This window comes from Chlamydotis macqueenii, chromosome 16 (genome assembly GCF_036417535.1).
Source record: "Chlamydotis macqueenii isolate bChlMac1 chromosome 16, bChlMac1.mat, whole genome shotgun sequence".
Classification (NCBI taxonomy): domain Eukaryota; kingdom Metazoa; phylum Chordata; class Aves; order Otidiformes; family Otididae; genus Chlamydotis; species Chlamydotis macqueenii.
The window spans coordinates 7,357,019-7,379,097 of NC_141571.1; the positions used below are offsets into that span (position 1 = coordinate 7,357,019).

Below are 22,079 nucleotides of genomic sequence, written 5' to 3' on the forward strand. Positions count from 1 at the left end.
CAGCTGGTGTATCATTTGTCAGAAGAGTACACTCCCCATCTATAATTAAAAAAAACCAACACATACCCTGGGGATTTTGTTTTCACTTCATCCAAAAGTCTCAACCCTTCTGACCTACCCCGCCAGCTCAGCTGAAAGTTGCTTACATAGCAAACATCAGAAAATAACATAAGCTTAGAAAACAGAAGCAGACTAAGACAGCGCGTTTCTCTTCCTCTTTTGACGTTGTCACTCAAACATAATCTGTAATTAACATTTCTCGATTCCAAAAAGCAAGCTCTAGTCTCATGGTGAAGGTTCATTGCAGATGACTTAGGTGACCAGCAAAGGGTTGAGCCATCAGAGCTCAGTCTAGATGCACGCAGTCGTACAGCAAGGCCATGCCTGAGCTCTTTTACCCTCACACAGTCCAAATAAAACCAATACCCATAGAGTACCGTCAGCCAGCCCCGGTATTCAGCATCAACTCAGACCTCCAAGAGAGGAGAGCTCTGACAAATATTGTGTTTGAAAGCCCCAGGTATCTTCCCCACCACTTTCCTAGTGTTTACTATTTCTAAAGTATATGTGGCAAAACAGGCAAGTGGCCAATCCTCAGCCACTCCAGTTGCCATCCTACAGATAACTGTAAACTGTTAATTAACATGCATTTGGGCTAAGGACCGTGGCTCTCATTTGCAAACTGATTTAAACAAGATGGCTGAAGCAATTATTGTCCTCTGCTCTCTGTTCCTTCCCCTTCTGAAGCCTACACCTCTGTCTCAGACAAGGCTACACAAAATGTGCATCTGTTGCTTAAGCACTGCCCTCTACCACTCAACATTCAAGCATTTAAACAAATCACTGCAGCCTTTAGCCTGCTGTAAACTACAGCAGCTGAGGATACAAAGCCCAGACATCCATTCATACCATGGGACTTCAGCTTCTAGGAATGCCGCAGGGCAAACAGGCACAGTGATAACTGTCATGGTCAGCCCGCTTAAACACTTTTACAAACATAAATCAAAGCCCTAAGCAGTGAATCAGAGTGAAATTGGTGGGAATATCTTCTGGTTTGGTCTACTGTACTCTAAGATAATGATGTGAAATACAGATTCCAGGATAACGGCATATCACATACACTGGCATTTCCAATTGTTTGCAATGGTCAGGAAACACTGAAATTATAATCCCAAACTATCCATGATATTAATGTTGTGTTCTGCTCTGCACCAGCCAGTCCCAGCAGACCTTCACGTGTCCATCTCCTTCGAGCTGTGCAACAGCATCACTTCCCTGCTCCAGCAGTAGGTATACGGAGGCTGAAAACACTGTGTTCTCTTCTTCCCTTTGGACAAAGGCACCTCCACCCTGCCTCATAAGCTGCTGGAGTGGAGCAAAATAGAAATATGTAGGAGGACAATCAAGAATTTGTGATGTGTGAAACAATACACAATAGGAGGTTTATTGGTGCAAGGATGGACTAAGTGGAGAAAAACAGTCTAACACCATCTCAGGCTGCATCACCCATCATACCAGGTGTCTCCAGGGTAAGTCTTTGCTTTCTAGAAAGATCACATCAGCTGCAGTGAGAGAAAAAGAAAGTACCGTTCCTAGGAGGGCATTACTCCTCCTCTCCTCAAACCGCTCTCTCTCAAAATCTCAAGAATCTCTTATTCAAAAGGTGCAACAATATCATGATTTGCAGAGATATGTTATGCTACTGGATTGGGTTTTTTTGGAACTGTGTTAGTTTCAAAAAGGCAGCAGTGGCCTCTGACGGAGTCAGAACTGGTGAACAAAAATCTTAAGTGAAAACAGAGAGAATTAGGTCAACATCCAAGAACAGTGTTGACTGAAGACATATATGCAAATGAAAAGGAGGCAGCTGAAGCCTTGGAAGATCAGAAGTGTGCAGAGAGGTGCAAAACATAAAATAAACCCTCCTGTCCCAAAGGATGGGTTTGTGCAGTGAATTTCAGGATTCATCTAATTCTTTAATTTGTCTTCAAACTTTTAAGTCTGAACCTTGTACCTAAAAAATTACAGAAGAAGAAACTTCCTTTCTGTGGCATCTCTGAACTTCCAGCTCCTCACCAAAAATCAAGAAGTCCAGAGAAGCCACACAAGTGTTCTATATACTGACTTTTATAACCAAACTTTTTCCCATTCTCTCCTTGGCTTGAGTTTGGCCTTAGTTTTACTCTGCAGGAACAGACTGGCTTTGAACACAGGGGTAGCACCAGCGGCACATTTAAACCACTGACATTTTCACTTCACTTCCGTCTTTTAAACACTTTGTGCTCAACGTGTGCTTGATTGTGGAACTTAGACTTGCACTTACGGCTTTAAAAAGTACTTCTGCAGAGTGTTGAGAAGAGCTAGTTTCAGCTGCTAACATACACAAGCAGACTCGGCAAGTGTGAAGCAACCAGATGTCTGAGTGTTTGCACTTGCACTTGCTGAGATTCTAGCATAAGCACAACTGTTCAGACAACTGTCACTGAGTAATTCTCAGAAATAACATAGCTTCTTTATTTAAATTTTTATTACTCACTGAGAGCAATGGGAAGCTGCTGACTGTCAATTCCTGAAGAGCCAAAACTTACATTCTATAGCGTAAGTTCACATAGGCCTACAGTAGGAAAACTCTCCTAGCACACTCCCTTGCATGCCGCAGAGGTACTCCCAGAACGGAAAATTGTTAACGCCTCCCATCCCCATCGATTCTCGGTCTGTGCACAGAGACTGTCAATACTGCTTCTAGTTATGCCGAACAGTCCCCTTGGAATTGAGCTAAAGACCACCAATTTATCAAGCTCTAACTGCCAAGGATGTGTCAGCTGATTGCCAGAAGACTGAATTAAAAAATTAAAATTTTTGCTGCACTTTTTCACAAAAAAAAAAAAAAAAGTATAGCTTCTGTGACATCTTTTGCTCTGCTTTTTCTCCTAAAAGAGGTGAGGAATGAAGACAAGATATTTAGCTTCAGTTGCTAAATGTTAGTTACTTCCCCTGCAACCTTCGGACAAGTCATTTCGCTTTTCTGTACCTCAGTTTCTCCATCTGTTAAATACTGGTTTTCTATTTTGAGATAATACAGCCCCAGAAGTGCTGCATAAACAGACTAGTATCTTTACTCTTAATGCACTGCAAAGCAAAACTTTCTTCTTAAGTAAAATAGCCTGATACTTTTCTTTCCACTGAGTTAAGCTGGCTTTTGATACCGTGCTGCCCCAGCAGCTCACCCAGAACCACATTAAAAGAGAACTGATGTCATGCAGCCTTGCCTCCAAACACACACACACCACCTGGACATAGCAACTGCTTGCCACTGCAATTTAATTCTTGCTTGCTGATTGCAAATTTCCGTTCCTCTCGTTGTGTGCTGTAAAAATTTTGATTCATACTTTACTTTCCAAATATTGTGGATTTCTTGTGCAACTACTTAAGAAAGATGCATTAGCCTCTATTGTGCAAAAGGATCTGCTATGACACACACACATATACTGCACACACAGTGCAACAGGAAAAAAAAAACAATCAAGAGGCTGGCTGTTCTTTCTAGCTTTTTTTAATGTCAAGTTGCATATTAGGCTGGTTTTAATTGGGGAAGGAAACAGAGGTCAGAGTGAAATTCCCAGATGTACCTTGCTGTTCATATTCTATACACAGAAAATGCTGACACTGCAAGATGATAGGCACCTGCTAGAACACATTGAGCTTTCCCAGCTCCTCCTGGCTTCAGCACCCTGCACGATGAAGTCCACAGACATCGCCGAATCGTCAAAAGGTGCTCTACTAGACATCATGCAAACCAGAATGTCATCCTAAGTAATCTCTTTTTTTCCTTTTCCTCTGCTACTGAGCACAACTGCAGAAAACTTCCAGCACCCTTCACCAAGAATCTGTTCACCATGTCAGAATCAAGATGCAGCCAAGTACATTAAAAATTTAAGAAAGAGAGGCTTAACAGTAAAAAAAAAAAAAAAAAAACAAAACAAAACCAAAAAAACCCCAGGCACCCATTTCAGTGAATGTTAATGTTTTGCTGAGGAAAGAGTAAGAAAGCTCTGCCCTATTTGGCAAACACACAGAAAACACAACCCAATCAACAACAAAAACCAAAGCAAAGTAATAAACTGTGCATAATTTTTACTTTATAACAGGAGCGGCCCACAGCTGATTTTTTCAGGGAACCATCACAGTTGGTGAATAGTGAAAGACCATGTAATGATGTAATACGTCTGCAATGACCTGTTCTAATTCTAGAAGTACTGATCTGCCCTTTTTGACTTCTTCCATTCATCTAGAACTAACACTCTTTCCATTTGCATTTAGTTCAAAAGCCTTGACTATATCTTAAATGTATTGGTCCGTTTTTGTTTCTAAGTGCTCTTTGCTCTTGCTGTCCCCAAGTGCAGTTACTCTGGCAAATACTGCTTGTGAGCGCTGAACAGAGGAGGAGGAATGCACAGCAGTGAAAGAAACGTGTGCAGTAAGATTATCTGTCCCTGCGCAAAGGCTTTGCAACCCACTGCAAGGGAAAGCAATAGTAAACCAAGAATGTGGGTGCAACGCAAAGGCAGAGGACTGAATGCAGTAGAATTCTAGAAATTCAGTAGTGCCAAAGCTGGAGGTCAGACCCAGTAAAAAGCCCAGCACAAGAGATACTGCAACACTAAACGCACCGGATTTTGTGTGCCCTGTCCCATTTCATGACTAAGTTAAAAACTCCAGTGGTACTTGTGTTGTAGAAATAACTTAATTGGTAAATCTCACTTTTCAACTATTCCTCACAAAAAAAAAAAAAAAAATCTTTCGTCCATATACCCTGGAAATCATTATTTACTGACAAATTTTCAGAAAATGTTCTCCTCGCATGTGAGCAAAACACTTGTGCCAACACAAAAGAGGAGATACGTATTTGCAACAGGGATAGTTTCACAAGTTTTAAGAGCCGACAAAGGAGCCAAACTCTGGGAAAAGTGTCTTCCCAATACCCATCTCCCCTTTTCCTGCTGAGGGGTCATACCTCTGACAACTGAACGCTCATAGCAAACACACTTCTGCAGCTCTCTTCAGAAATCTTCCCCCGCTGTTCTCCCCTTATTCTGTGTCCTGTCAACACCCTCTCCTCACACACAGCTGCTTCCCATCTGAGCTGATTTCTGAGCACAGTGTTGGTAACACAACAGAGACAGAACCACCAGCACCCAGAGGGACAGGAGCTAAAAGATTATATACAAGTGTCCAGTGATGGCCATTTGAAGCCTTTGCTTTTCCACTATAAAAAGGGAAGTAAATAAAACAGAAATGAGCAAGTGGCACTTAATGTGAAGACCAAAGTGCTTTCAGTCTATGATATCTCAGCTCACAACTGTTAGTAATGACAATCTCAGAATTAGGCAATTAACATCCATTTCCATTAATGGGTAGTCCCCACCCATTCAGACTGTATTTCCTTTCCGTCTCCGCCTCCACAGATCAAGACAACCTCAAGTAATGACAACAACAGTCAATGACATAAATCTACGGAAGGTTGACAAAACATACTTCCAGCACTTCTGGCCTGACACCTACAACTTTCACATAACAACAAAGCATGGGAAATAAACCCATCTGCACCAGCCACCACCGCAGAAAAGCTAGCACTGGGTCTGGGTGTCAGCTCGGCCCCGTACGGGCACCACTGTTCTACCAGAGTCCTGTTTTAGCAAGAAGGCCACAGCCTGGGGTGGGACCTCAGGCTACACCTATGCTAGTGAGCTAACCGGGCCAGGACACGGGCCTGAACCTTGCAATTCTGTTAGAAAACCGTTAAGAGTATTTCTTGGCACCCTTTGGCCCAGGCCTACCAGCATTCTCCTGAACAATTCTCAGGCATAATACCAGAGCGGGATGGGCCAAGGACCATTCCCAGCAGGCAGTCTGAATGTGGCCATCCACTCTGACACTCGAGAGGTCAGTGGTACAAGACCAGATCATGCCAGTTGGCCGCAGGGCCACAAAATAAACCCCAGCACTGTTTTGTTTACTACGTTTGTAGCCTCAGTCTCTTGTTTAACAATACAGGGCATTAACCACTGATCAGATCTAACAAGACAGATAAACTTTTGCCTCCATACCTTCTTCTATGTGACCTACATATTAAATAGCACACAATCTACTCATATATACCTACATTAGGCTTGTCCATTGTTCCCACAACAACCTAGACTCTGTTTAAGAATCAGGTTTCAGAGTCCAAAACATTTTACCAGGTCAGAAGTTTTACAACCTTCTGTTATTGCCTCTTCAAACAAAATGAAAGAGGCTTCTTTAGCCACCTCGTGATGAGGTTAACAGCAAATGGCTCCCTGTGAGGTGATGAATTCAAAGCAGTTGTCAGATTAGACAGAAAGTCCCATGGGACCAGAGACTTTGCTGTGTAGCTAAAATCCGCCCACCTATCCGAGATAAGAACTCACTAAAATGCAAATTCTTATCAGGAGTCTGTCCCCAAAACAGGGCCCTCCACCAGTGACACTTTGAATATCAGGGAACTCCTCTCATTGTCAGCCACCAAAACAATGCCCAAATGCAACCTTTTATGTTTTCCCCTCTTTCCTGACATGTATTTTCCTCAGGTATCCCACAGCGGGTTGTTCCAAGTTACTCAGACCACACTAGGATGCCAAAAGCATAAGCAGGCAAAACTTTCAAGACAGAAGTGTTATCACTGAAGTGATTTACTGTAGATAAGAAAATATATAAGATGTGGATGATTATGTTAAGCTTTTTTAAATCCAAGTCCATTCTATCATGTATAAATGTAGTTAACATCTGACAGTCATCCAGCAAAATAAGTCTCACAGGTTCAAAGATGTTTCTTAACAAATTGCTCAGATCACAAAGACAAGAATCACTGCTTGGTGACCACCTCAGCAGCCCGTGTCACCAGTTGCAAAGGACCGTGCTAGCCTCTCTCTTTACAAGTGGCCCACTCAGGGAAGGAGTGAGTAGTGTGACCTTGAAGCAATCAATATTTGTTCATTCTGACACATTAGGGCACGACACATTTGCACAAAGAACAGGGGTTTAGTATCAGTGGTAGGGACACTGGTTCACAATTAAACCAGCAGCCTGATCTGTGCAAGTCAAATTCCTACCCCAATCACATCAAATTTCACACCCACAACATACAGCCAAGCAGTTCCTAATATATGCTTGAAGAGCCCGGAAAACGTTGGCCCTAACTCTTAGACAGTCACAACTAAACAACTGACAGACCCACTGGGAATATATAATCAGCACCCTGCATATTAGATTGCTTGCTGCTCTTTTTTTTTTTTTTTTTAAAAAACCACAAGAACAAAACCTGAAAGTGTATTACTGGGCCAACTAAATGATGACTAGTCTACACATATTTTTAATGACTAAAACATAGTGCTTATTTTAAAAAGTGCCCTCATTTCACATAAACTAAGTGGTTTGGGAACCAACAAGTTATCCTGTTGGCACAAGAACTGACCGCAAGCAAAACCAGAAGTACAAAATTAAAGTCTGGTTGAGAACGGTCACAGAACATACTCCATGAGTCACGAGACATCAGATAAGTTGCAGCAAGGTATTATTTGTATGGCTGATATGCTTCCATAGAAATAATTATAGCAATGGTAATAGCTGTGAGATTGACCCAATATCCTTACATGAGCATAAATGTTTCTTTAACTCAGTTCCACAGTCCCATCATCTTAGTAACCACCCTAATCTTTAAATAATCAAGGTGTAGAAATCTATTGCCCTCTCTGCAGCTCAAAGGTATATGACACAAAATCACAGCTGTTTTCGGAACAGTAGGAAGTCACATTGCCAGCCAGTTTGTGACAAGTGTTCTGGTGCTATTTAACAGTACTGGGTGAAAAAGCAGGTGGGCTTTCATACATAAGCGTCATGATGCCCAGAAGGGTCGATACCTGTCTTTTTGCCACCAGATTTCAAGAGGCCTATCAGAGCTCCCAACCAGCTTTGGGCAATCGCTATCTCATGGCTTGACATATGGCTATCAGCTGTGTAAGCAATGAGTTATTCTTCTAAGGAGGAGGGCTCATTAGGAAGAGTGAAGGAACTGTTTTCTTGCCACAGAGCTGTTTTACTCCGGTCTTGAGATCTGCAGTTCAAAGGGAGCCAAAGCCTCTTCAGATGAGTGGTTTCTACAGAAGGGTGAAGGAGACTGTATACGCACAAGTCGGGCATTTTTAGTCCAGAAAACCACCCTGAGGTTCTCTCCCAGTACAGATCTACAGCAGTTCTGAACGCCCACTACAGCTTGACTCAATCATATGTGCAGAAGGCAGCACTGAAGTTTTAATCAGCCCTGGCTAAGTAAGCAGGAATCTTCATCTGCACTAATATTTAAATCCAAGACAGACTTTGCTCAGGTCTTAGGCATTCTGCTGGTGCAACCCCCGGTCCACGGCTCAGTTTATGATCCAGCAGGGAAAAGCAGTAAAAGGTGGCATTCAGTCTCTGTATGAGAGATGGCTTTGCATGAACTGCATTGCTCCACAATGAAGTCTCTGTAGCTGATTGAGAAATGACATTGTTGCATATTTCAAATCTTTTTCTTGCCTCTAGCTGTTAAAGACTGAGAATGCTGCAGTCATCCCCACTGCTAAATGGGAACTCTTCAAAATAGATAAGAAACATGATAAGATAGTGGTGCTTCCTGTCCATCCTTCAAAGAGACAGGACTGGTCACTTCAACACAAGTTGAAAACAGAACACAAAATACCGAGACAAAAACAAAGACAAAAAGCGGGGCAGGGGAGAAATGGATCGAAGCCACCCTAACAGAAGAGGAAACAGCAGCCACCCTATGCCACAAGTCCCATCCTACTTTTTACATCCTTAATTCAAACAGCCTTCATGCACTCAAGCAGCATCACCTTTGATTGCACTAATCAAGGGATCATCTGCCAGTTCAGAGCATTTAACGGAAATACTGCTCTGCAAATATGGATTGAGCATCCCACCGCAATACAAAGACAACAGTAATAAGCAGCATCATTAGTGAACTACACATACTTTCATGTCATCTAAAGCACAAAACTAAAGGGCCTGGCTGAAAGATGACTGCAAAGGAACCTTGCCATGTAGTCAGAGAAACTGGGAGATACAACCAGTTCATCAATTTTAAAGATTTGATCCAAAAAACAGATTTCTGCAATCACGGCAACTGATATTCGCAAATGAAAAAAAATCTTCACAAACTAGGTAAATCCACAGAACTAATTTCAGGAGTATCTCAAAAGAAGAAGATGAAGTGTAGGAGATTTGAAAGTCTGCCACAGGAAAGGCCTGGTCCAACAAGATCCAAGAGGTCAAATAAGGTTTCTGTGAAGCCTTGTCATTAAATCCTCATTTCATGCAAGTAAACTGATGGCAGCCTTTGCAGACAGTGAAAGCCTAGGGGATAAGCAGATATATGTGGGTCAGCAGTACTCTCTCTGGTGGTGACCAGTACAGACTGCCATTGTACAGTTATTTCAAACATCACCGAAGTCAAAACATACATTATCATGTACACCCTAAAACACACTGCAGTTATGCAAGGCCTTTACCAAGAAAACACCCACTGCAGGCTGAGAATCCATTTGAGGCTGGAAACAACAATAGAAAAGGGATCCTACAGCTGGAAAGAAGAGGGAAATTCACACACAGTCCCTTATATTTTCTTGCAAGTGCCTGAAGGAAACCATAGGCAGGCAACAGAAATAAGTAATTTCTCAAAAGCTTCATCTGCCATGGACTCATCTGGATGCCTGCAGGCAGACACCACACTTGGGACATCCTGCTTCTTCAAGCCTCAGATTCCCTCTCAGAGCGAGATGCCTCTGGGACTGCCAGGATCTGAACATATGAAAGCTGACTTGAAAACACGTCACTCTCTTCCCCTTAAGGAGGGTTCAGTGTTGCCCTTCTAGGGTACATCCCAGAAGTCTAAATGCTAGTCTGCTGCCATAAATCCTCTATGAAGGCACCCGGTCATGATCACCAGTATGGGCAATGAGTTGTTCTCAAATACAGGTACAAACTCAGATAAACCTTTCTTAAAGCTTCTGTGCTACGATAATCCTGTATAGCATACAGAAAAAAAAAAAAAAAAAAGGGAAGTAATCCATTCCCTCACTCAGTACTGCTAAAGCCTTGGAGTATCTTGTGCCTGTGTTTTGGGCACAAGAGTTCAAGAAACATAGATTAGAGAATCCAGATAATAGCACAGGAATTATCAGAGGTAAAATTAAATAGTTTTCCAGAAAAAAAAAATTAAATAATTTGACAATTTAGTTTAGTCTGAAAAGAAATGTGAAAACACCCATGAAATAAGAGACTGACGCAAGAGAAAGAGTACTCCTGCCTGTGGCACAAACACGGTGTGACCTGGGAAGTGGAAAATTAGCAAAGCTTTCAAACTTTTTCTCTTCCTGTATTTAGGGAAGCTCCCATAATGGGTATCAGTCTGCCTGCTGCAAAAGTGAGCCAAAAATTGTGTAAAACCAAACATGCATTTAGCTATGTACAGGGTAACTCACTCAAGTAATTTCTGCTGTCTGCGATGCTTGTTTCACATTATGAGCCACATGCCCTTTCCTACCAAAGCCCAGGGTCTCTGCTCTCCCTTACACTCACTCAGCTCGCAGACTGCTCTTGCCAGAGAGTTTTGTTGCAGAGGCACCAGCATGGCGCTGGGAAAGCACAGGGCAGCCAACCTCTCCCACCCCCACCAGAGACCATGACACATGTTGAGGCAACTGGCATCCCCAAGGTGAGAGGGAGGGACAAATGGCAAAAGGGCTGATTGATGGTATCACTGTAATTGAGAGGAGGGAGAGCTGCAGAGCCAGAGCCAGGTCAAACACCTCATCCTGAAGGATGTAACGAGACCAAATAGGTCTGAGATAAAGGATAACAACAGTCAGATGCACACCAAGCTGGAACAAGCTAAGGGAAGCAAAGAGAAAGGACCTGTGTGGCAGTAAACTGGTGAAAATACATAGGCGATTTATTGATATTGGGGAAATTCTGTGAGAGTGCAAAAAGAACCAAACAGCTTTGTTCATATGAAAAATCTGCTGTATTCCTACACACCTTTGATTCATAAAGCCTCACTGCAAAAGGCATGGGCTGGTCACACAGCTTTCCAAGTGAAAAATTAAGCTCAGACATGCACCTCAGAGCAGAAGAGAAGCTGGGAATTCTGTATCCTCCATCCCTGCTTAGACCCACGGCGTGTAAACTGGACTCTGCAGACCACAGGCGTAAGTATTTTCAGAGCTTTCTCTTTGCTTTGCTTTTCTGTTTTTCACTTCTGTTTCACTTTCTACATCCAGACTGTTTTCTTCTCATTCTCTCTTTGTATCCAGAGCAAAAGAACATTTTAATCTGTTTGCATTTCAGCCTTCAGCAGCTAATTTTGCACTACCCTTAGTCTGAATAGTAGAAAACTCCACTAGCAGAATAGCTAGTCCCAAATTTTCAAGAGTCATAACACAAGCCCGTAAAAAACTCATGAGCATTTATGTTTTGCTAATGTTACATCTTCCAACTTTGCTTTACAACCAGAAGGGCCACAAACATACCATTTAAAATGAAATCTGTGGTCTTCCGCAATGTCAGGAACTAGGCTTTTAAGAAAAATCTCCCATGTTAAGACTCAACAGTAGAAAATCTTGATCATTTGCGGTTGTAACAACAGGCTATAGGTGACTGCATGTGACTAATTGACCAAAACAACAGAACAGCAAAGCTAATTTAGATTACTTCCAAACAAATTTCCTTTTCCATCTCCTTCCTCTCCTTTTAACTGTCTCATAATAAAGGACCAACATTACCCAAACCATATGGTTCACCTTCCAGAATCAGAGTTTATCTGTATCTACTGAGGATGAAACAGGCACAGAACAGGGTAGGACAGGAAACCACATCTCAGAGCTGAAACAAATGGTCTGTTTGCTACTCTATCTGAGCACCAGAGCCCTAATCTTGGATGCAAACAAGATTGTGAAATATGACAAGAAAGAAAAGAAAAAGAAAAAAAAAAAAAAGGCCTGTGATGCTTATCATATTTCAAGCTGGGTGGAGTGCAAAATCCAGAGATACTAGATCAATTACAACTACAAAGGAAGCAAAAGAAGGGAGCTTAACATAAATATTTTGAGTCTGTAGGATGTGGTTTAATTTATCTGATGGCACGTGTCCTAAAGTAACATTTCTACAATTGATAAGATGTCTTCATATAAAAATAAAGGATGGCATAATATTAAAACCTACAAGTAGTCCTGGAACAGCTACTTACCCAACCTGATAGCTGTCTGATAAGGACAGTTCAACTTTCCCACTGCTCATGCCTGCACAGAACACACAGCAACTGCTCAAGCTAAAAGTACATCCTGTCATTCTGACATTAAAATTTACAAGTTGGTGGTTTGACTTTGGAAAGATGAGAGCGCCTTATTTATATACAATGTGGAGAACAATTTGGCTTTATGTACTTGCAATTACCCAAGTTGTGGGAGCTGCATGTGCAGGTTAGAGCTAAGTGTTCAGTGAAACTAAAGGATGGCAAAAGAGCATGTATGCAACAAAACATCTACCTTTGCAATCTAGTCTATTGGATAATTACTGTTACTACACTCCCATATGTAATTCATATGATTATATCTACAAACTGGCAAAACAAACTTTTAAATACTGACACCTAATTGTTATGTACCCACTATTCAATCTATTTTTAGAATGATGGTCAATGAGTACATCTGAAACTGCCCAGGGCTCCCGTGTCTCCTTACTTGAAAGCTGGTCTTGAACCACTGCAATATTAGTATCACAGATTTGACTGGGATTCTGTGGAGTGACCATGTCAGCAATCAAACAAACCACAACCTTTCTTTTCTCAATGAATTGTCCGTAACTTTTCCATACAGATTGACAATCCAGGCAAGAACAGATACCTAGAGAACGGGTAAGCTTGAGGGTTGCTATGTGCAGACAGTGCACCTCGGTACCCAAAGACTCTGCTGCCAACCACATATTCATGTGCAAGACTGCATGCCACCGGACACATGCTTTGACATTTACCCAGCTGGTCACTCAAATTAAATTATCACTTGGTTTAATTTTGTCACATACAAAATAAATATTTACAAGATCACATATAGAATGCAAACATTTCTGCATATGTTGCAGACAGTTAACAGGCCAAAGGGAACCAAAGGATTAATTGAATCTTCAAGTCTGAAGACTGAAAATCCTTATGTTTTATGATCTCATCAGAGACTTAGAACAGAATTATCTGCCGCTATCTCTTTGAAGTTTATCTTACCCCATCAGTAACTTTTAGTAAAGTTTCATTAGCTTCTAACAGTTTTCCACTTTGCTTCTTATTTGATCAGTACTTCTTTAATGATGTTGGCAGCAGTACGTTTTCATCCATTCCCTGTAGTTCTCCTTGCTGTTCAAAAGGTTTGGCTGTGTAATAAGCCTTTACTAATAGAAGTTATTAACATATCTGCATAACTGCAGTATTATCTATTAATACTCCTGATTTACACAGCATTTCTTCAAGGAAGAGTCTGTATTTTGCAACATCATACTTGCCTAACAAAATGGCAGAGAGGACAGGACACAACACAGCATGTGCTTATTCATAATTAAATCAGTAACTTCAGATCGTCAGCTGTGAGCTGGCAGAAGAGAGTTCGCCTTCTCTCAGCATGGTATATCCTCATTTGGAGGCTTAATCTAGGAAAAGACAGGCTACCAAAATCATGATATGCATACGAGTATCATACCTGTATTTTATTACCATTTAATATAAAATCCAGACTCTTTAAAAAAAAAAAAAAAAAAAAAAGCTATATCCCTTGGAATCAATCAGCTCATCTTGTGAGTTCTAGAACAAACCACAGAGAAAAGCTACTGGGTTTCATTCTCTCCACAGTTTTGATACATAATACCATAACACAACCTACCAGCAGCAGTACCAGAAACCAAACAGAAGCAAAACTGACTAGGGACACCTTCCTGTGTCCAAAATTCAATGGAATAGAAAAGTTATAAACAACAGACACCGTGAAAAATTAACTCTATGTATAAACCTAACAGACTGGATAGCCTAATTTAGCTGTAGTAGCATGGGACATCTAAGTTAAATTTGTAGATATAACTCATTTGGTCAAAATTACTTGAGGTAGGAAATATAACAGGTTCTAGAGACTAAGACAGATAAACATCTGGAGCATCCCTATTGAATGAGTACAAAACTCACAGCAAAATGTTGTTGATGGTGAGAAAAAAAGAACTCCATGTTCCATAACTTTAATGACACCCATTTTATTACTCTACGGAAGCAAAATAAAGACCATAATATTTTATGCAAAGCAAATAAGCATTGAGCCCTTATGTTTATAGCAAACGCACTTTCCTGCAGCTTAGTGGGAAAAGGTTTCAAAGCATATAACAAAGAAAAGAAAAAGGAAACCTTTCCTTTAACATGGTCACATATTAGTCTACTAAAAAAGACCAAAATACTCTTAATAAATCACAGCAACTTTGATTTATTTGCAAATCCATGGTATTAAATACTTAAAGAGATTCTTTTACATTACCAGGGAACACAGGAAGCTGCTGCTAGCAAGCAATCTCAGTGCTGTGAATAAACCCATAGAATTCAGTTGTTTGCTTTTTAAAACATTGTTTATTAAGAATACTTAATGAGGACTAGGGCTTCAATAGCAAATATTTAACAAAGAGTACAAATTCTCTCACCTAATCTTTTTCTAAAGCACAATGTCCCATCCTACTTAGCAAAAACTCACTCTGACAATAGAAAGATATGAGATTTAGCCTTCCTTTATTTATCAAAGCTATTAAAGTTTCCTAAGCAAAGGGACCTGTACCCACGTATCTCTCATCTCATGTTTGATGGGAGCAAGTTTCCTAAGATCTGAGAACTGCAACCGTCCTGCACAGAGGAACCGCAGTCTTTCCTCCACTACAGCCAAAATCGCTTCTGCAACATATGGATGTATAATCAATTTCAGTACAATCACGCTATTAAAAAAACCCCTAACATCAACCAACCACATCGGAGCATTAACTAGGTGCATTACCCCAGAAAGTGTAATAATTTACATTTATTTTGCACTGAGTAAGTGCTGCTCGCACAGAACACGAGACGGTAAGAAAAAGACCCATGGGGCAGGAGCAGCAGTTTCTGTGCAGTAGCGTCAGAGCACTCAGTAAAACAAACTAATGGGAGTAAAGTGGACTTTATTTGTGAGGCCCAAGTAGATTTGAGAATACAAGGCCTCAGTGCTACAGCATGACTTTTATTAGTGTCACGAGGCAAAACTTTCACCCTATAACTGCCTGTAATTCCAGTGACTATACAGATGATATTATCCTTGCATGTTACATTAGCTGTGCAACGTGGGAGGCACGGCAGAATTCTTTCCTTTGTGATATCTTGTTAGAAGGTATTAAGTTATGGCCATCCACCAAATTTATGCAGAAAATATTTTTCAGTCCAAATTTTATTTTTAGAAGTTTCATCCTACCACTGCTCTTTTTACCCTCACACACTGCAGATCATCATGCTCCTTTCCTTGGTGCTAACACCATTCAACTGTCTGAATGCAGTTTTATAAAGATTCAGCCCATAAGAACTAGGTCAGTGACCAAAGAAACTGTCATTACTTAGCACAGCACATGAACATTGGACACATGCTTAAAGTTAAGCCTGTGTGTGAATGCTCTTCTAAATCAAGGCCTAGAGATAGGGAAGAGCCAATCCTTCAATGATTTATTCAAACATAATTACCAAAACACAAACTTCATAGGCAGGTAAAGCTGCACTGTCAGAATCAACCCCCCCAAGATAACACTGCAGCCAATCTTCACCTAGGAACTAGGAACAGAGTGACTGTGAAGGGCTCTGACCATCTGCAGTGCCATCCTGAGACCACAGCCAAGTGTACTCTGTCAGTATCTTCTCCTGCCGTCACCTAAGGCATATTGCTCACTACTGCTCACATAAAAACTGCCAAGTGAATGAATATAAATAAATAAAATTTGTTTCCATTTTTAATATATGGAATCCCATTAGTTAACACTGTAAATGCATTTAGCTGTAAGAACTGAAGCTAAAAAATGCACGCAACTTGAATTTGCATTCCAGCCTGCAGCTGACAAAATCTCAAATTCAGTACTTAGGACAGAGGAGTTTTCTGAGGGTTTGGTTTTGTTTTGTCTGTAGAGTGGGACACTTCTGCAACTTGCAGCTTTTTTAAGAATCTCCTCACACTGAGACAGAATCCCACTTCTAAAGGGAGCTAACTGGCACTTCAGTCAGAAGCTTTCTGAAATTAAAGACTCTGAGTTCAACTATTTGAGAGAGAAAAGGAGGATTTAAGTAGAGACTAGTTCATAAAGCAACCACATCCTTTTCATTTATCTTTTATGCTAGACAGTTTGCCACTTGGGTGAATCTGAAAAACACTGAAGACAAACTGATTTTAAAAAAACAAACAAAAACCTTGCCAGAAAGACAAGTCAAAATGGGTCTAGGGTCTAAGCCCATTTAGATGAAATCAGGGTTTAGTACTTATCTAGCAAAACACCAGAAAGAATTTCTGCCCTGACCAATCTTTTAGAAATCTCTGTAGAGACTTCCCTTGCTTTGATTCTTGATCTCTATGTGATCAAACAGTTTATTCGTCTTCTTTTTTTTATGACATATCTGTTATCTAGTAACTTTTACTGCAGGCTCTTCTAGTTACTCGCAGGAGTGTGGTGGTATGCTGATGAATTCCACATCTAGAGCCTACATAGGAAAAAGGAAATATCCAGATGGAGTTTTACTTCTGAACTAGTCCGTGGATAATTTCAGAGGGCGGGTATAATCGTCTCCACATGCACAGACACACCCGGCCCAATCACATATTTATGTTTACCATTAAAGCAGAATACATATAATGTTTATTTATAGATAACAGGCAGTAAGGGTAGAGTTTCCAAGTGAGCGTAACAGCAACTTCTAAACAACAACAAAAGGGATGAGGCATTCTGAAAAGCAGATTCACTTCTGGATCCGCTCCCGTCACCCCCCCAGCGAGGCACGGACACCCGCGCCGTGCTTTCCCCGGCCGGGGATGCTGCGAGACGCGGCGCGGCCACCGCTCCGGCGGCAGGGTCTCTCCTCAGCGGCGGAGAAACGCGGTCGCTGGCGGTCCCGCTCTGCCGGCGCCGGACCCACGCCGGCCCCTCGCACATCTCCCCACCCCCGCTCCCAGCCTCTCGAGCAGAACGAACTCCCCCCACGGCGGAGCGGGCCTGGCCCCAGGCACTTCCCACAAGTTGTGCCAAGCGCTGCCGGGACGCACTCGCAGCCCCCGGCCCGCCCGGGGAGGAGCCGCTCCGGGCCGGGCCAGGCCGGGCCGCCCGCCCAGCCCCGCGGTGCCCCTCAGGGGGCTTCCCCCGCCCGCGCCCCGCGGCGCCGCTCACCGACTGCAGGAAGTGCAGGGTCCCCACGTAGTCCCGCTCGGTGCTGAGGATCTCGTTGAGGACGCAGAGGCGGAGGCGCAGCTGCCGGTCGGTCTCCTTGGGGCAGCCGGCGGGGTCCGCGGTGCTGGGGGCGCCGGGTGGCGGCAACGGCGGCGGCGCCTCCATGGTGGCGGCCGCGGGGCGAGGCGTTCCGCTTCCCCGCCGCTCTCCTCGGCCGCCTCAGGAGCCCCCCATGGCCGCGCGGTGCCCGGCGCGGCTGGGCAACGGGACCCCCTGCCGCCCCCTCGGCCCTGCCTCGCCCGCGGATGGAGGCGCTACAGGGGCCGGGCGCTGAGGGGAGCCCGGCTGCGGGACATGCCGGAGTAGCGGCGCGGCGAGCGCTCAGCGGCGAGGTAGCGCTGAATGGGGAGAGAAGGGAAGCCCCGGCGGCGGGGAGGGGGTGGGGGGGGGGAGCGAGAGGCGGGCGGGGAGGGGAGGGCGGGACGAGGAGGGCGAAGGCGGCGGAGCCCGGCCCCTGGGGGCCTGGCCGGGCCAGTGGCGGGCGGTGAGGCGGGAGCGCGGGCGGGGGTCAGGGGCGGGGCGGTAGCGCGGCCTCCCCCTCCCCACAGTCCCTCACACCTACAGACGGGCGGACATGCGTTTCGCGCTCCCGCGCTGCTTCTGCCCACGCAGACACATGCACACAGTCCTCACCCCACGCACGCACTCACACAGACACAGCCACCCTCACACCTCCGCCCCCCCATCTCCTCACTTCACACCTGTGCTCCCTCGTTTCCTTGCCCCACGCGCACACACCCCTCACACCTGTGCTCCCTCAGCACTTCACCCCCACGCGCCTCGTGCTCGCGGCCCCTCAGCAGCCATGCACCCACATTCCCTCGTGCCCGACACACGCCCTGCGCACACACGCCTCTCGCACACCTGGCGTGCCCCCCGCACTCACGTCCCCCGTGCCCGCACGCTTCACACACCGCGCCCTCGCACCCCCCCACCGCACTCGCACAGCACTCGTGCCACTCGCCCTGCACACCTGCGCACCCCACACCTCATTAACACAGCGGCGGGCGATAAACGCACCGTGGCTACTTGCACGTACAGAGAATTGCACCCGAATCTACGGACCCCTCTCCCCTGCACAGCACGGAGAGGTGGACATGCAAACACAGCTTGTAGGCAGAAATGTCTACGGGAATACACGCACCAGAACGTACACAAACATGCAGAAATAAGCTATCGCAGACTTCCATGCCAACAGAGAATATATACAACAAATTAAGTGTTTCATTGCCGTGAGTCAAAAGTACCTTTTTTTAAAGTTGGTTGTAATTGCTTGTGCAAACTGAGTGCAAGGCATAAGGGTGGGGGTGAACGGGGCAAACTGCACGCGAAAGTACCGAGTCCTGCAGCTCGGTACGGCTCCCACTGACTTGCAGAAAGCTAACTTGGTTCGTACCAGTGGACGTGCTCCCAAACTTCTTTATTACGCCATAAGAAAGCTGCCAGGCTTTCTTCAGGCTACAAATAAATATCTTATTTATTTTGAATTCAGGAAAAAAAAAGTTTCAAGAGGAAATTTTAGAAACACTAATAATGTGAACTTGTCAGTGGCCTAAGGGTAGAGACACATCTAATCTGCTACCGTAAACACTAACACTACCTCTTCGGGTATTTCTCCTGGTTTTGGGGACGGGGGAGAGAGCGGGCTACAGTGGCAGCTTCTAGAAATTGTTTCCCCTTTGTTCAGTGGACTCGTCCGGGCCTAGGGCAGACCCGCTGCAGGCCAGGGCCGAACCAACTGGTAGCAGAATGTTCCCTGATAATGCCTCTGCGATAACGTATTTAAGAAAGAGAAAAACTGAAAAAAAAAAAAAAAAGGAATAAGTGAAGAAGAACTGCATAAGCTGAAGTGGGGACAGAGAGGAGGAGGTGCAAGGCCTTGAGGGCCTTGCGGCCCTCACCCTCTGGCTTCCCGCGGGGCGGCCGTCCAGGCCCGACTCAGCGCGGCCCGGCTACAAGAAGTGAAGAGAGGGGATGTGAAGAGAACCTGAGAGGCGTCTGCCTGCCGATTGTGAAGAATTTCTTGTGAGAGGAACGGCTGTGGATGCCAAGGTCAGTGAAGAAGGAGGGGGAGTAACAATGCGGCTCCTGGCCAGAATTCCCCTGCAGCCTGTGGTGACGACCATGGTGGAGCAGGTTGTCCCCCTGCAGCCCATGGAGGCCCACGGAGGAGCAGAGATCCCCCTGCAGCCCGGGGAGGCCCACGGAGGGGCAGAGATCCCCCTGCAGCCCGGGGAGGCCCACGGAGGAGCAGAGATCCCCCTGCAGCCCGGGGAGGACCCTGTGCCGGGGCAGGCAGGTGCCTGAAGGAGGCTGTGGCCTGTGGAGGGCCTGCACTGGGGCAGCCGTTCTGGAAGGACTGCACCCCGTGGAAATATGACCCCACGTTGGAGCAGTTCATGAAGGACTGTGGCCCGTGGGAGGGACCCCACGCTGGAGCAGGGCAGGAATGTGAGTTCTCCTCCCAACAAGGAAGAAGCGGTGTAGTGTGACAAGTGATGGACTGACCGTAACCCCCATTCCCTATTCCGCCCCCCCATGCTGCTCCAAGGGGGAAAGAAGGTAGAGATAATGTTAAGCCCAGGAAGAGGGAGGGGTTGGGGGAGGTTATCTTATTCTCTTTCTCATAGTCCTGTCTTGATTTTAATAATAAACAAATAGTTTTCCCCAAGTTGAGTCTGTTTTGCCCGTAACAGTAACTTTAAGGATCTCTCCCTGTCCTTATCTCAAACCTCGAGCCTTTTTATTTTTTTTCTTATATTATCTCTCCCTATTCCTTCAGAGTGTGGGGGGAGTGAGAGAGAGACTGCGTAGTCTGGTGCTGAGCGGGGCTAAACTATGACAGTATTTTAACTTAGCAATTACTTTTTTCTGTCTTGACTGATCTTTTTTATTCTACCCATTAAATTTTCTATTCAACAGAAAATTATGGCAGTCTAACATAGACAGTTGTCATCTTGAAGTCTGATTTAGGCTTCATGATAATCATTATATAAAATGAAAAAACAGCTCTTCAATCAAGATCTAGTTGCAGCAGGCTGCAGATCTGCACTGTAAAGCAAATGTCTAAGATGCTTTCAGTTCTAGGTGTGGAAATGGCCTTTATCAAGTAAAAATAATAGATTAGCTTGCCACGTCCCCTTATGGTGTAGCCTTCGGTCAAGGTGCACCTTCACAAACATGACTCTCATGATGTGTTGTAATACCACTTTCTGCAAGCTCTTAAATGAGAAACATTTCCTTCACTGTAAGACAGTCTGAAGCATAATTCTCAAAATGGGAAGAAAAATGTGGGAAAGCTCTTGTCTCACTAAATGTGGGGGTCTGAGGGAAAGATATAAGGGGAAGGGAATAGCAAGGGATAATTCTGGATTTTATGCAGGTCTGAGCCATACTGAGGAGTGCTATGGGAGATGGAAGAGCACCACAGCACAGGCCTGAGACAAGGACAGGGAAGGAAAGTCTTCAGAAGGTCAGAGTAGACTCTAAATTCACTGGTTTTCTTTCACATTGTTTATGTTTAACCTTTTGGGTTTTTTTTCTGACAGTCACTACAGCATTTTAATTTATTTAGTTAGTGTGTCTCCAATTGATGTCTTTTTAAAAATAATGTTTGTTTTTTGGTTTTTTTTTCTGTATGGAGCAAGTGGCAAAACTCTTCTAAAAGATCCAAATGGTTTAAATAACAATACACTATGTTAGGAAAAATCAGCATCTCCGAAGCTATGCCCCCACCCTGTGGCTGAATGAGAAGACTGTTAGTTTTAAAGTTGTTAATTTGTTAATTCTGTCTCCTGTATTTGCCTCAAAAGTCTTACAAGAATTTAATTTCCGTAGCAAATGCTGAGGCAGGAGATGATCATAGAATCAGTAGGATGCTATCTGAGCAATGCCTGAACTGCTGTGGTGTGTGTGCCTTTTTGTTGACATTGTGTATGAGCTACATTGCCTCAAAATACTTTTCTACCTTTATTGTCAGCATTAGAAGCATTACTATGTAAGGATTTTTAAAAGGATTTTACTTGTGACTGCAAAGACTAAAATGTCAATAAAAAATGTTTACAATTAAAGGGAGATTTTTCACTTTTTAGAAATGGTTTCCTTTTAGCTGTAGCAAAATTCATTCTGATAAAGTTTTTTTCAATTACCATTTACTTTATTTCCTTCCAAATTATCTCAAACATACACATAATCCTTAATTCAGAATAGATATTTTATTAGTTGCTAGCATGTCTTTTCATTCTAAAGACAAAAATCTGTAATTAGCCAGCAAGCTCTTTTTTTTTTTTTAAAGGGATATAGTGTTTTAACTGAATGAAGCTTCAACTGAATATGTTCCTTCTAGCTTGTTTTCTTTTTGCTTCTTTTTCTTGTTTTTTTTATATTTTTAAAAAGGAAGTAGTTTACAACTACTGTTCAGTTTTGAAAAGAATTTTTTACTGCCAATATTTTTTTCAAATGAGCACTTCAAAAGCAAACAAAAACAACTGCTA

The 22,079-nt window shown here is 43.6% G+C and overlaps 1 protein-coding gene across 2 annotated transcripts in view; it reads right to left on the minus strand.

The window, feature by feature from the left end:
* Positions 1 to 17,731, minus strand: part of PREX1 (phosphatidylinositol-3,4,5-trisphosphate dependent Rac exchange factor 1) — a 174,028-nt gene extending 156,297 nt beyond the window's left edge. For both annotated transcript variants that reach the window (XM_086760400.1, XM_086760399.1), the window contains exon 1: positions 17,527 to 17,731. In XM_086760400.1, the coding sequence (XP_086616526.1) occupies positions 17,527 to 17,691 (165 nt within the window). In that variant the 5' untranslated portion in view covers positions 17,692 to 17,731. The remainder of the gene's footprint in view (positions 1 to 17,526) is intronic.
* Positions 17,732 to 22,079: the final 4,348 nt, after the last annotated feature.